At 32.2% G+C, this 16,064-nt stretch overlaps 1 protein-coding gene across 7 annotated transcripts; it reads left to right on the forward strand.

The window, feature by feature from the left end:
• Positions 1–393: 393 nt before the first annotated feature.
• LOC108115209 (dynamin) lies at positions 394–15,905 on the forward strand. Of its 7 annotated transcripts, none has more exons than XM_017226547.2 (17): positions 394–410; positions 1,123–1,393; positions 3,219–3,292; positions 3,360–4,116; positions 4,188–4,304; positions 4,374–4,602; positions 4,667–4,824; positions 4,887–4,993; positions 5,913–6,106; positions 8,056–8,175; positions 8,554–8,565; positions 9,399–9,404; positions 10,881–11,084; positions 11,142–11,235; positions 11,305–11,444; positions 11,502–11,644; positions 15,019–15,905. In XM_017226547.2, exons 2-17 carry the CDS (start codon positions 1,248–1,250, stop codon positions 15,167–15,169), a joined length of 2,652 nt encoding a protein of 883 aa, XP_017082036.1. In that variant the 5' UTR covers positions 394–410; positions 1,123–1,247; the 3' UTR covers positions 15,170–15,905. The 7 variants fall into 7 exon arrangements, with proteins under 7 accessions (XP_017082036.1, XP_017082033.1, XP_017082035.1 ...); XM_017226544.2 differs by having other exon boundaries at positions 410–498; XM_017226546.2 differs by lacking the exon at positions 394–410 and adding an exon at positions 668–685.
• Positions 15,906–16,064: the final 159 nt, after the last annotated feature.

The following is a 16,064-nucleotide window of genomic DNA, read 5'->3' on the forward strand; positions in this document are numbered from 1 at the left end:
CAGTTATGGTACCTGCGCACTGACTAACGTAGACTATCGATAACAAAACAAAGCTAACGACGTAAAATAGGGTGACATGCGCAAGAGGTAAGCTAGAAATCGGAATTGTCAAAATGAAGAAACAATGTATGTAGTTGTGTATTAAAAAATAGTAAACCTCAAGTAAATTAAAAATTAGATTTAATTGGGAAATGAGTTTAAAAAAGTCAGCTGTTTCTAAAAATTGCGATAGCGTTTGGCAACGTAAAAACGCTCTTGACCGCGACCTTGTATTATATTGCTATCGATATGATTGTATCGATTATAATTCGATAGCGTTCAGCATATTAAAATATTCGATACATCGATTCAATTGCTAGTGATTCACACAGCCCTATCAATTATACCAAAAATTTAGACAAGCTTATCGGGTACAGATTATGATTACTTTTTTGCATCTCTAGTTTTTAGTCGAAAAAATCCATTGAAACGATTTGGAAGCGGAGTGTGGTGATAGCCGTTAGTTTTTCACAATAAGAAGAATATTTGTTTAAAGACAAAGCAAAATTGTTTAATTTGCAGTGCGTTTGGGCGATAAACATGACATTTACACTTACACTGTACACTGCTACGCCTGAGAAATAAGCGACGTTTTGGAAAAGTCGATGATAATTTCTTTGGGAGTATATATACAAATTCTTTTTGTGTAAATACAAATGTTTAAAGTAAATTATAAACATTTTTGCCCTGCGACCGCAACAACAATTATAATTACTACTACTTCGGGAATTCTATAAGTTTCATCCATATAATCAAAAGCATGAAAGGTTATTGTGGTGTGGTATATCGGGTTAATCGTGTGGGAGAATGAGTAACTCTTGAACCAAACGAACACATGAGCGGCGCTCTCCAATAACGATTTCTGTTTGCATTTTGCTTCCCCACGGCTTACGCATATTCGCTGTTTTTTTGTGATTTTTTTTTATATCTATTGCAAATCTCCAAAACGCTATATATACGCGATATAGATATATATATGTGTGAAACGGAAAGTGATTGAGTGAAAGGACTTGAAAAAGTAAACTCGTATATATAGATATATATATATATAATCAATTTATAAAAATAATAAATTAATTGCAGAGGAGTGTGCAGTGCAGAAAGCGCAGGGATTAATACACGAAACACCCGGACGAGTCAGGATCGCGCAGTTCGATCTGAACAAATTCTAATCTAATCTTATTGCGTGGGAATCAGTACTTGTCGCAATGGATAACTTAATAACAATTGTAAATAAGCTGCAAGATGCGTTCACATCGCTCGGCGTCCACATGCAATTGGATCTGCCACAGATCGCAGTGGTCGGTGGCCAATCAGCTGGCAAGAGTTCTGTTTTGGAGAACTTCGTTGGCAAGTGAGTAATAACCCATTCCCTATATCCCTCTTGCTATCAGTACCTTAAATATCTAGCCTGTATTTTGAATGATAACAGCTTGGACTATATATGTACCTATGTATATGAGCTTCAGTGCTTTTTTTTAGCTTCTCGCCCGCAGCTTAAAAAATCGATTTTTCTGCGTGCGAATTTCTCTGGACTATTTACCTATATACAATAGCTGTCCTTAAAGCTAACATAATTTATAAGTATTACAGATATTTATAATCAATACCCATTCTTTTTGTTTAACTCAATTTACAAGTTTTTCAGTAAATAAGTAATCCCCTGAACGTAAAGATAACACCGATTTCCTGTTTATTTTGTTTTTGTTTATTAACAATCTTTAATTGTTGTCTTTTAAAGAAGTGTATTTGTAAATAATGACCAAAAATTATCAGTGGTCTTAACTTAATTATGTTGATAAGAAAATTTATCTTATATTTTGGTATCAAAAATTTAATCACGAATGCCTTGTGACAATAGCAAATATGTACAAATGAAATGAAAATATAATACCCTAAAATTGTTAACCAAAAAATCTAAAATGTATGTATCAATAACATTTTCTTGTGTTTGTATCTATAGGCCTGCGCTGTCTCTCATTTTTCTTTGTTGGTGTCCACTGTAAATACAAACATTATGAAAACAATGGCTTACGCCCCAAAAAATATAGATAAGGGCAATGATAATATGCCATCTATTAAGTTTACTCAGTGTAGTTTTATAATTTATAAAGTTGCAAAAAAGTTTACTTAATGTATCATAACATTATCATTGCATAAATGCAATTGATATTTATGGTTTTATCGAGTCTTGAAAGTCTTGATATCGCACAAAATATATCAATCAATATATGTATATATGAATCAATGTATTTACAAACTGCATTAAACCATGTAAAGTTTCTGCTTACATAAGCTCACTATGTTCAAAATAGTCCAGATAGATTTCGCATGCGCCGTCGTTTATATATGTATGTATGCATGTATGTATGTCAATTAGGGTGGTTTCCCCACATCACACACAGGGCAATCAAAAGAAACGAGAAGGGAAGCCACCTTCGGCGGTCCAATGTTTTAATGTCCCAAAAAAAAAAATAAAGCTCATATTGCCTTGATAATGTTATTAGAATACAGTATGCTGCACTTCATAAATGCATTAAATCTTAACATTTAATGGTACGAATTATGGATGTATCTTTCATCCAGCCCTACTGACCAATATATTTTCTTTAGTAACTAATCTATATATGTATATAAGCGATAACCACTTTCCTCGGCTTTCAGTCTTTATTTCAACTTAATTTCAGCTAGGCTTTTCTCTGGGGATCAAAATTTATCTACAAGATGATTTCATTTTCCTAAGTACTCCTTAGAAATTATAACACACAATGTATGTTTCACTTTTATTGCATTATTCAATAATCTAAGTTAAAAACTGTTCTAAGTGGCGATAAGTACATATCTTTGAATTTTTTACATATAGTACTTATAAGAACTAAACCCTATAATTTGGATTTTCTAATTGTCGATGTGTCAGTATTTTAATTGGAAGTTATTAATAAGTTTCTATAAAAATATAAAGGGTTTTTAGAATAGAATTTATATCTGTAGAGAAGGTATAACCCGTATGTCTTTCATGTTCATAAGTCCTAAGCAGCATTTCAAAAAACAATGCTAGAAACTATTTTATGATATATCTATCTTGGAAATTATCACATCCAAAGAATGTATTCCCCAAACTAGCCCATTCTACCTAAAGCACTTGGATATAATATAATATTCTTTATTATTTTTTACAGAGATTTCTTGCCGCGTGGTTCGGGCATCGTGACACGCAGACCTCTTATATTGCAGTTGATCAATGGAGTTACTGGTAAGTTAAAATTTGTGAATCAGATTAGTAATTTGCAAGTTCCTAACCTGTTCCAAATTTATTACAGAATATGGCGAGTTCCTTCACATTAAAGGCAAAAAGTTTTCAAGCTTTGATGAGATTAGAAAAGAAATCGAGGATGAGACGGATCGTGTGACCGGTAGTAACAAAGGCATTTCAAACATTCCAATTAATTTGCGCGTATATTCGCCCCATGTACTCAATCTAACGCTGATCGATTTGCCAGGCTTAACAAAAGTAGCAATTGGTGATCAGCCAGTTGATATTGAACAGCAAATTAAGCAGATGATATTCCAATTTATTCGCAAAGAGACTTGTTTAATTCTGGCTGTGACACCGGCCAATACCGATTTGGCCAATTCGGATGCCCTCAAACTGGCCAAGGAGGTGGATCCACAAGGTGTGCGCACGATCGGTGTTATAACAAAGCTTGATCTTATGGACGAGGGTACCGATGCACGAGACATTCTTGAGAACAAGCTGCTTCCATTGCGCCGTGGTTATATTGGCGTTGTGAATAGATCACAAAAGGATATCGAAGGACGGAAGGACATCCACCAGGCATTGGCTGCCGAGCGCAAGTTCTTCTTGAGTCACCCATCCTACCGTCACATGGCCGATCGTCTAGGAACACCCTACTTGCAGAGGGTCCTTAACCAACAACTTACTAACCATATAAGGGACACGTTACCTGGCTTGCGAGATAAATTACAGAAGCAGATGCTAACGTTGGAAAAGGAGGTTGAGGAATTCAAGCACTTTCAGCCAGGCGATGCCAGCATTAAAACCAAGGCTATGCTTCAGTAAGTGTACAAATATATGAATATGTTTTTGTGAATACAAAAAAATATATATAACATTTCCTTCCCTACAGAATGATTCAGCAGCTGCAATCTGATTTTGAGCGGACAATTGAGGGCAGTGGCTCAGCTTTGGTCAATACAAATGAGCTATCAGGCGGCGCCAAGATCAATCGCATTTTCCATGAACGGTAAGTTTCTCGCTCTAAAAGATTATTGATTTCATAATATAATTAATAATTATATATTATCCCTTTCAGTCTGCGCTTTGAGATTGTTAAGATGGCCTGTGATGAAAAGGAACTACGACGAGAGATCTCATTTGCAATTCGAAATATTCACGGTATTCGCGTTGGCCTCTTCACACCCGACATGGCGTTTGAGGCAATTGTTAAGAGGCAAATCGCGTTGCTTAAGGAGCCGGTTATTAAGTGTGTCGATCTAGTCGTACAGGAACTTTCTGTGGTTGTGCGCATGTGCACAGCTAAAGTAAGTCAATTAAATTGATTTTTTTTAAGTCCTAGAGTCATTTATATATTTTTACATTAATTAGATGAGTCGATACCCACGTTTACGCGAGGAAACCGAACGTATTATCACAACGCATGTTCGCCAACGCGAGCACAGTTGCAAGGAACAAATTCTTCTGCTTATTGACTTTGAGCTGGCTTACATGAATACCAACCATGAGGACTTCATTGGTTTTGCCAAGTTCGTATATCTCTTCATCAAAATCATTATATATAAACTTATCTTTGGTTCGATGTTTATAGCGCTCAAAATAAATCAGAAAATGCCAATAAAACTGGCACTCGTCAGCTTGGCAATCAAGTTATACGCAAGGGTCACATGGTTATACAAAACCTGGGTATCATGAAAGGTATGTACAATATTCTGAATGCTAGGAAATTATCTTTGGTAAAGTATATACACGAATTTGCAATACCCTGTAAGAAAGTTTGCTATCTCTTCATGAAAATGTAGCCATGGATTGTGGCTCTGTTTCTGTAAACGGTGGAAGATTGCTTAAGAATATTATATTTTTTAAAGTTTCACTTATGAAAATGCGTTAACTCTGGGGGCGGGACCTCTTAACCTTTTTTTATAGCTTTTATTCTATTTTATGTGAATATTAATCTTTATCATTGAAAGATAAAAAATTAGGACGACCTGGATCCCTTAATGTACGATTTTTCAGTACTGCTTCTGGTACAGGTATTATGTTGTATTACTTTTGATTTATTTTTATTTTAAAACAATTAAGATATTCTTGCTTTTTGAATACATTCATCATGCATGTTTTTTTTGACTCAACCATCATGGGCAGCTTTTTTCAAGATCTAAGTTTTTTTTTCATCCTAAGCCTTGAGATACTCGGGGTAAGGGGATCAAGTTGGCCGATGTGGACACGTTGGACTGCCTAAGGTAAAGTTTTGTCGGCTTGGCAAAAATTGATATCCTCGAGTGGCCAAAGTGGACTGATTTTAGTAAAATATAGCACTGGTGCCTGTCTATACATATTCACATCCACATATACTCCATCATTTTCCTGTTAATTAGTAATTCCAGACAACTTTCCTGCCCCACAGCGAGTTCTTTTTGTGTTTGAACGCAATTGCACAAAAAAGTATACGAATTGGGTACAAAACAAAGCTTAACTAACAATTTTCAAACTGAAGTTTAATAAGAGATTTGCATATTACTATCTGCGTTGTTCGTACTGACCCAAAACACTTGTTATATTTTACGCAATTACTTGGACTTTGATTAACTCTGAAATGTGTATGTGTGTTTTACAGGTGGATCGCGTCCCTATTGGTTTGTTTTGACATCCGAGAGTATCTCCTGGTACAAAGACGAGGATGAGAAGGAAAAGAAGTTTATGCTGCCGTTGGATGGTTTAAAATTGCGTGATATTGAACAGGGATTTATGTCAATGTCTAGACGTGTTACATTTGCTTTATTTAGTCCCGATGGACGTAATGTTTATAAGGTTAGTAATTTTTGTTAACATACAAAAAAATGAATTTTAAATGATTTCAGAAAAAAACGAAAACAGACAAAAAACCAGAGAAAAACTTTAAATCAAAATAACTAAACCAAAAAAACGAAAAACAAAAGCAATTTTTGAAGATATTTTTGTAAAAATATTTCAAATTTTCTATAAACATATATATATAGAACCCAATTTGAATCCTTTGGTTAAATAGTCGGGCAAAGAGATCAATTAATTATTTTTTTGTATAATATAAAAATTACTATGTTTTTATCAACATTTAAGTCGAAGTAAAGGAAAAGGAGTTTGCTGCGTCGTAAACTCCTTTTGTCTTTTCATTTTCTGATGCCATAAGCTTAAGCTTTTCACGACAATATTTGATTCATAGTGAATCACTCCAAAGTAGTCATCCATCATTATCTAACCTCGTACTGGTATTTGTAAAGCTTATACATACTTTTTTAATGCAGTAGCCATACAAAATGGAAATGTCTAGAAAAAAAAATTACGCACACACCATATTATATTGCTTTAAAAATGGTTATCGATTGTGTCTAAGACTTTCTGATAGAATGCATTATATTCATCTGAAAATCTTATTAATAATCCATAACAATTTACGAGATACATTTCTTGCTCATTTCCAGGGTAAATGGCTTATTCCTTGGCTAAAGCAGAATGTACCGTCTTGTGCTTTATCCAAGAAATCAAAAGAGGGATTTATAAAACCTTTTTGCCCAGCTTTTTCACAATTTCTTAAATTTGTTTTGCTTAAAATGAGGAAGCTTAAAGGATTGCTATTGTACAGAAGAGCGTTTCCATTCACCTCATTGTAAACAAGTCGACCTCTCATTTAGAATCAATCATATGGCTAGAGACACTAAACAACCCACCAAAAATGCTAAATTTAAATATAATCCACATAAATCTTTCTTTTAAACACAGATTAAACATATTCTTAAGTCAATCTTTTGCGCAAATTAGCAATTCATAATTTACAAACGTATTGTGATCAGGACAAGCAAGCTTTTATCTAAAAAACCAATCAAATATTTCGAAAATTGCTTCAAATCCCGCTTTCAGCACGATAATGCAATATTATATACATATATACATGTATATTTCACGGACTGTGAAATCCCGGATTAAGAGGCAAAGTACTGATGTCCTTGAATGGCCACTTTATTGGTCTGAATTCAATGAAAAAGATATTGTCTAGGGATACTTGAACAAGTTCTAGTTAATCCAAGTCATCAGACTAGTTTTGGTCGTAAATAATATTAAAAAAAAAAACAAGTATAATTCACTTCCTAGTCATTGGTAACAGAGGCGACACCACACAATATTAATTTCTCTTAAATTTTTCATATTTGTTATAGTTATCATTTTAACAGTCGGTCAACGGTTCCACAACAGATGCGCCGATGGGGCTATTTAGGCTACACTGATCGACAATGACATTCAAAATGGGAAATCTTCAATGGGTATATGTACAAATATGGCGTGATCGGCAATTTGCGAAACGAATCGATGGAGAATCATCCTGAATAAGAGGCACAGAAGTCTGTTGTCTGTCTTGATTTGCATTACAAGTTTTTGAAACATGTAAAGCCCAATCTTCTGAGAGTTCGTCCGCATTAGTACCAGGATTTTGGGAACTGTAAAAGTTAGGAAAGATCCCAAAATAATCTAAAGAAAAAGTAGTATCGATTAGCGCCGAACACGTCAAAATCTGAGTTTATTATGTACTTGTCGAAAAGTTAACTAATCTAACTAATTAAATACAAACCTTAACAGCAAAATTAATTCTTAAGAAACATCACCAACTTCTCAATCTGATTATCTATTGAATGTTGACTATATATGTTTAACAATATGTTTTTATATCATAAATGTTTCGTTTCTCTGTGTTTGCTTGCGATGCCATCAAATACACGATATTTTAGGACTACAAACAACTGGAGCTGTCCTGCGAGACTGTGGAGGATGTGGAGTCCTGGAAAGCTTCCTTCTTGCGAGCCGGTGTCTATCCCGAAAAGCAGGAGACTCAGGAAAATGGCGACGAGGTGAGTATATAGAAACATATCTACAATTACTAGAAATTAATTTGTACACTAAGGTCTAACTGTACTCTAATTGGATTTAGTAAATGAAATAGTATACCTTTTGGTTGAAACGTTCAGCCTCTCACGGTGTATATATACATATTTGTATGTATTCTGATGCTATAACATAATCCCAATTGTTTTCCATATCATATTTACGATCAGAAATCTATATTTTATTATTTAAAAGATACTTGCAATTAAATTGAACAAAAAAAAGTATAGAAAAATAGTCATGTTAGTATAATTTCTATAATATAACTCTGTTTTTGCTGTTTCATTGACCAAATCAACAAAATAACTCGCAATATTGATGCTTAATATATATTCGTCATCCAGGAAGGACAAGAGGTTTGTTAATCTTTGTAACTTTTCGGATTATATTTTATTTAGTATACTCATCTAAAATGCGAATTCAAAAATACTAATGACTAATACATTATTTTAACATCCTTTTGATTAATTAAGACTTGTTTTGTTCGATATATTTTTTAGTTTCATTTTTAAAGACAATGGAGTGAGGTATTTTAGCCGGTTGAAATAAACAAAAATTATTGAATATTTAGATCTATTAAAGTTATCACACATAGATCAAATACCTTTCAAAATTGTTAATGCAAAAAAAGAATTAATGTACTACTAATATATGATTAATCGGTTCAGGATTTGTTAAAACTTAAGAACGACGGCTTTAAATGTCATCACATTAACCAAAAAGTAGTATTTTATTTGAAAAGTAAAAGAACGAGTATTAAAAGCTAGTACACCTTGAATTGTCAAGATGGTGTAACCCCTTAAATGGTTAGAGGTGCGATTAAAAACAATATCACAACCCGAGTAAGGTTCTAGAGATATTATTAATAATCATAGACAATCAGCTGATTGACCATTCAAGTCTCGGGTTGTGGTATATATTTTTGTTTTAACCAAATTTATGCTCAAGAGAAAGTAGTTTGACGGTCTTTCATCATGTTTATTTAACTAACTTAGTATTACTGATTATCTAATAGTCGGCAACTCGACTATTGCATTGTTACTCGTTTCTTTTAACAATTGTGAACATGTTGTTCTCTTCTATTCTGCTACCGCCACCTACCGAACAAAACGACCAAAACTATGAAACGCCAAAATACACAAAAAAAAAACGAAAATAAAATTAATAATTTCTTCCGGTTGGTTTTTAGCAACAAGTATGTTGATTTCAATCGTTATTATTGAGTTGATTTGTTTTGTTTTTATGTAATTATTGAATTTTCCACAATATAATTATATATTTATAGCTGTTACTCGTATAATATGTTTTAGCGATGTCTGTTCCTCCGTAAGATAGGAATTTTCGGAACCTGGGACCAATAACCAATAAATAACCAATTTCGCAGCGAGTAGCGGGTATCAAATAGTCGAACAATCGACTATAGCGTTCTTTCTTTTGATAAATTTGATAATGATGATTTGTTTCACTTTTAAGTAAATAAAACTTGTAGATATACGGTGAGTGGGTTAAAACAGCCTTTTTGATTTGCCAATTAAATGAGAAAATCAATTCAGAACAATTTATGTAAAATAATAACAAAAAAGTTAAATTTCTGTGAAATGGTAAAGAAAAAGGCTAGGCTAACCTCTCACCCAAAACAACGTTGCAGTTTTACTTAAATTAAAACATTTTCAAGTGCATGCAAAAGTACTTTTTAAATTCATTTTTATTATATTTCTATATTGGTATCATTTATTTCATTCAACGTTCGAAATCAAAATATTTAAACGCATGAAACTCAAAATGTTTTTCATCGTAATAAAGATGAGAGTTCGGAAAGTTCGAAACGGCCTCATTTCAAATGTAATTTTTCGAAATATGTACAGTTTATGAAATTCATTCAATACAATACAATGTTAATCAGTTTCATCTCAATAAAAGGCATACATTTTCTTCACTTAAAACTCAATAAGTAAAGCAAATATATTATTATTATAAGTTTCAGGATATTGGGGTTTCGGTGGTTTATCATTTGATTTGATTTTAATTGACTGATATTTTTACCTCAAAAAAAGTTGGTTCGGCGAGTTCTTTGTGAATACAATCCTAATGTGACAAACTCTTAGATCAAAAAAGTATTGATTAAAAGCAATGACAATGCAGTGGCCCTTATATAAATCGCGTAGAAAATAATATTAAGGAGTTACGCCACCCTTGAAAAATAGTCAACTTCTTTTTTCAATTCTAGAAGTCTTAAATAATTGAAGTTCGGCCTTTTATATCACCGAAAAATGTATTTATTTTAGCAATATGTATTTTTAAAATTGGGTATACTAACCGATATGGCTTCATATTCTCTGAGGTCCTCCTTAAAAGTTGTTCATTTATATAAAATGTTCGGAAAAATGGTGTCTTTGGTCCTTTTGGGAAATAGTTTTGGGTATGCAACATATTTTTACATTGGGAAAAAGGAGTAGCGGGTACTTCATAGTCGGATATTCGACTGCAGCGTTCTTTATTGTTTTTTTATGTGCACGATTCAGTTGGTGATTATGTTATTTGAATATGTATTTTGTTGGTTATTATGTTTTTGAATACCTATGCACTTTATAAAATTATCAACAATCATTTATTGACTATCAAAAATTCCCCAAAAAAAAAAAAACAAAAACCAAAAACCGAAACACAACAGTCGGCCAGCGAGGAGAGTTCCACCGATCCACAGCTAGAACGGCAGGTGGAAACCATTCGTAATCTGGTTGATTCTTACATGAAGATTGTCACGAAGACCACGCGAGACATGGTGCCCAAAGCAATTATGATGCTCATAATTAACAATGCCAAGGACTTTATCAACGGCGAACTTCTAGCACATCTCTATGCGTCTGGTGATCAGGTAAGCCTCTTTTAAATTATTTTAATTGCATATACTTACTTATATCTTATCTTATAGTCCCAGATGATGGAAGAATCGGCTGAGTCGGCCACACGGCGAGAGGAGATGCTGCGTATGTACCGTGCTTGCAAAGATGCTTTGCAGATCATAGGTAATTATCAAAATTCTGCTTTCATTTTGCCATTTATATACTATATATTGTATATTCTTCAAATTCCAGGAGACGTATCTATGGCAACTGTGTCCTCGCCATTGCCACCTCCAGTTAAGAATGATTGGCTACCCAGTGGCTTGGACAACCCACGTCTCTCCCCTCCAAGTCCAGGTGGTGTTAGAGGAAAATCAGGACCTCCCGCACAGGTAAACCTGAACTAAAACTAATATTAACATAATTATAAAACAAATTGTTTTTTACAGAGCTCCTTAGGTGGACGGAACCCACCATTGCCACCAGCTACAGGTCGCCCAGCTCCAGCGATTCCGAATCGCCCAGGTGGTGGTGCACCACCCCTACCCGGCGGTCGTCCTGGCGGAGCTCTGCCCCCACCAATGCTACCTTCGTGAGTACCCTTTGCTATAAATACTATCTAAATGTACTGTCAAATACACATATATTGGTCATTATTTTACGAACATTTCATTAAGTCGTATCTGTTTTTTGTAAAATAATGATCCATATATTTAGGGGTGTCACAGAAATCGTTACACATATGGGAATCCGCGATAAGACAATATTTTCGTATTGCCACAGAACTACGATCAAGTTTGCCCAAAGTTTGATTAGTGTTTTTGATCCTATAATCTATAAAAAAAAAAATTATATATCACAATGCTTTTTGTAATTTCTAGGTTTTGTTTTTCTTATAACTACATATATATAATAGTCTTGAACAGAAGTTTGTACCGTAGATAATGATGGTGCATGTTTTTCTATAAATATATATGATATATAATATACATTCTTGATAAGCAACGTCAGACGAGTAGATATTAACAAGTTTAAGAGCTTTTGCAAGTTTTCTCAAGTTGAAATACTTAATAAATTCAATCGAAAGCGATTTATGTGGCACCTCTGTGTAGTTTTAGTTTTTTTGTTTTATTAATTTCATAATCGACAATTGAGACTGGGACTGATTTATATCTGCTGTGTTTGCTGTAAGCAAGCAGAAAATAGAAAAATTTCTGATTTTTAGAACTTTAGAAATTAGGTTTCTCTCAAAAACAAGCAGTATATACAATGAAGGTGTACTGCAAGTAATGACTTTGAAAATCCGTGAGTATTTCTCTATTGCAATCCAACGCGACTTCGCCATGTATATTCAAAATGGTTATAAAAAAAAAAAAAAAAAATGCAATGTAGTTCTGGGAAAGTTTTATATTTCGTTAATGTTCCTAATGATTACTAACTAAAATGTTCATTTACTAATATTTAACGAATATCGAAACCTAAGTTGTTGATCAGTAACTAAACTTCTTTGGGAATCGTGAGATTATTTAGTCTGTGGCACTGCGAAATGAAAATAAACAGAAGCGATTTCTGTGAAAACCTCTCTTAAAATTTATATTTTTTTATATAATCAAGTCAATATTAAAACTTTTGTTGAAAGTTTAAGCTATGCTCTTATAAATGTTAAACCTAAGTTGAATAATTAATGTGCTTGACGAAGATATTTTAAGCAAAATTAATAAAATGTTTTTGTTGTCTCTTTTTTCTCTTTCTATGTGAAACGATAAAAACCCAAATCATTCTTAACCAAACTACACAACACCAAAAAACACAAAACACAAAAAATCCAATAATAAAAACATAAACAGACGTCGTTAAATTGTTGTCAGCGTCAAGAGAGAGACATCTTAGGGGAAGAACCTTCAAAAGTATATGTAGCTTGCTGACGACTTAACCAACACAATACCTAAAATTATACTTTTCAACAATTGCAATTTGATATTATTCCGGCAAAATCCAAATCCAAAAATCAACAACGATGGGAAATCGATACATTTAAATCGCTTGCGTATTATTGTAGTCATATATATATAATCTGAAGCGTTAAACAAAAACTGATATAAATTCTTAATATGTGAAAAAGCAACTAGTCGAGATGCACATGATTTCTTTAACTCCATAAGATGATGATGATGTTGATGTTTTTTTTTTGTCCTAAAGTCTACTTTCCTGTGTAGATATACAATATATATACATATACATACATACCTATATATATATAAATATATATGTGTGAAAATGTATGTGCATTTGTTCGTGCATGTCTTATAAATTATTATTATTATTTGATGTCCCCTTATCAATGGCATACGCTCAAAAGTTATGTAAACTATTTGTATTGGGCAGATGCTTAGTGACGATATTAACCAATGATCTTAATTATATAGCTAACTATTAATAAATAGCTTTCGTTAACTGCATTGTGTTGTTGTTGATGTTAAACTATAAAACCCAATTAAATTAGAAAATGTTAGGTAAAAAGCAACGTTAAAAACATTTCAAGTCAGTCACAAAGTATTTCCTTGAACTTAAACATAAATCTAACCAACTAACTAACTAATATACCCCCATTTCCATTTAATCGAAAGAGCAAAAAACTATATATATATATAAAGTTATTGCAATTATTGGGATTCAAACTATTTAAGTACGATTTGCCTTCGTTGTTTTGATCAACATATTTTTATGCTTGAAAAATAAGTTATTTGCATATGATTAACTATTTGTTCGCCATCAAGATTCGTTTAAATTTCAATGTAATTTTTTAAAGAAAAATGTATTCCCAATCCGAAGACATTTTTTCGGAAATGGAATAGCTAGCTGGCCCGTTTCCAAGAAACGATTAAGTTAAACGCTTATTTGTATTGTTCATTCCTTTAAATATTTTTAGGTTTTTGCAATTAAGTTTTGGGCAGTCTTTGGAGAATGCCGACCAAGATATCAAAACACTGAATTTATATCGATAAAAACAATCAAGAAATGAAATTGAAGTCAGTTTGAAGAGCTAAAATGTACCATTTTATCTATGTATGTATCCTTTCATCTTTCATGTATGTAATCAAAAATTTTTTCGGGACTTCAAAAAGAAAATATATATATTAACAAATTTATTTTTTGAGTGGTTTGTATCGATTCCCAATAACATACAAAAATTATTTAACATAATTATATGTGTAGAAAAAAAAACATTTATATATATATATTATATATACAGCAATGTCATAAAATATTTTTTGTTTTGACATTAAACCGATATTTTTGCCACTACAACCCTAAATTAATGTACGTGTTTCAAATAATTTATGTAAAATGTATTATTTTTAACGTTGATTACAAAATATAAGTCATGAAAATACTCTTGTGACTTACTCAAATGGATTGTGACGATGGAAATATGCAGCAAACTTATATTACATATGACCAGTTTACGTATACACAAATAAAGTGCATAAATAAATACATAAATTGTTCGTATTACATAAGTGTGTATGGCTTTCTGGTTGGGAAATTCTATCTATCTACCTTAAAATTGTTCTAAACTCAATAGATATACCGATGTACATACATAGCGAAGTCGATGTTGGGTTATAACTAGATGGAATAATCTTTGCATAATCGACGCAAAAGATTTGATATCTAAGTGTTGAGACTCAGAAAATATTATATAAATATATCAAAGAAATCATATTTATATATGTATTCACAATGCTTAATAAAAATGATTTTATTTTTTAAATAAAAAAGCAATACAAATTATTTTTATGACTTTTAATTTAAGAGGTTATCATTTTAAATCTTCATGACAAACAGACCTTGTTAAAATCACTGATAAAGCAATGGTCAAAAAAAATTTCATAAATAAAACTGCTATAAAATTACCAATATCAAAGTTACCCAATTCAATAATCAAATTGTACATATTTTAAGCCGTGTTTCTGGAGCTGTCGGCGGTGCCATTATCCAACAATCGGGCGCAAATCGCTATGTACCGGAAAGTATGCGTGGACAAGTGAATCAGGCAGTTGGCCAGGCGGCTATTAATGAATTATCAAATGCCTTTAGTTCTCGGTTCAAGTAATCCAAGCAAAAAGAGTATGCACAATATGCAAATTATTTACAGAGAAAAACAAAATAGCAAAACACTCGAACGCGTCACCATATCACCACAATCAAAGCTTTCAAAGGATGTCTGTTGGTTTTTTTTTTTTGAAATTCTATTGAAAAATTAATCAGTGTATCTCAAGAGCTTTGGACATTTATTTATTCAAATTATTGCTTTCGAATTGATTTCATCATGGAACATTTACTTTTTAAAGTATATATTTAAACTCGTAATAAAATAAATTTATTTTCCAAAATGAGTATTTATATTTTATGTAAAAAACAATCTTAGGTTTATAGTTTCGTTTTACAGAGAGGGTATTATAATGATATTTGTGAATGAGATGGATGCAACATCTATTGCAGGAGTGCAATAAAGCCAGTATTTTTTTTAAAAGCTCAAATAAAACTGAAAACTGAAGGATAACTAATACACAAAAAAAAAAAATAAACAAAATCGTTATATGCAGTGTTACAATGCTTCTACATTGATGGTCAAATTAACTATGTACTCACCTTAAAAATTGTATGGACTATCTTCAATACAAAACAGAAATAAATGCAAAAAAATATTATTTAGCATTGGGTATGTCCTTAAAAATCTTTAAAAAACTATTCAAGTGAAAAATATTATGTGTGTTAAGGTTATGGTCTTTAATGATTCTTGTTTATAGTCGTATGTTAATAAGAAAATAAACAAAATTAAACTATTATGCGTTTTTCTTAATAAATTTTGGATTTCGGGTAAATATTAATATTATTATTAATATATACAAGCCTTGCAGTTAAAATAAGAAAACAATACAATTTTTTGTTTCCTATTATTTATTACCAACTACGAATATTATTATCCAAATCTTCTGTTAAATTTA

Source organism: Drosophila eugracilis, unplaced genomic scaffold (assembly GCF_018153835.1).
Source record: "Drosophila eugracilis isolate 14026-0451.02 unplaced genomic scaffold, ASM1815383v1 contig_498, whole genome shotgun sequence".
NCBI classification, from domain to species: domain Eukaryota; kingdom Metazoa; phylum Arthropoda; class Insecta; order Diptera; family Drosophilidae; genus Drosophila; species Drosophila eugracilis.

What these genes read in the sequence shown, in the direction of transcription:
- LOC108115209 (XM_017226547.2), top strand. Translation starts at nt 1,248, where the DNA reads ATGGATAACTTAATAACAATTGTAAATAAGCTGCAAGATGCGTTCACA. An exon ending in ATGGACGTAATGTTTATAAG is followed by an intron (nt 6,107 to 8,055) that starts GTTAGTAATTTT and finishes ACGATATTTTAG; the next exon opens with GACTACAAACAACTGGAGCT. An exon ending in CCCCCACCAATGCTACCTTC is followed by an intron (nt 11,645 to 15,018) that starts GTGAGTACCCTT and finishes ACATATTTTAAG; the next exon opens with CCGTGTTTCTGGAGCTGTCG.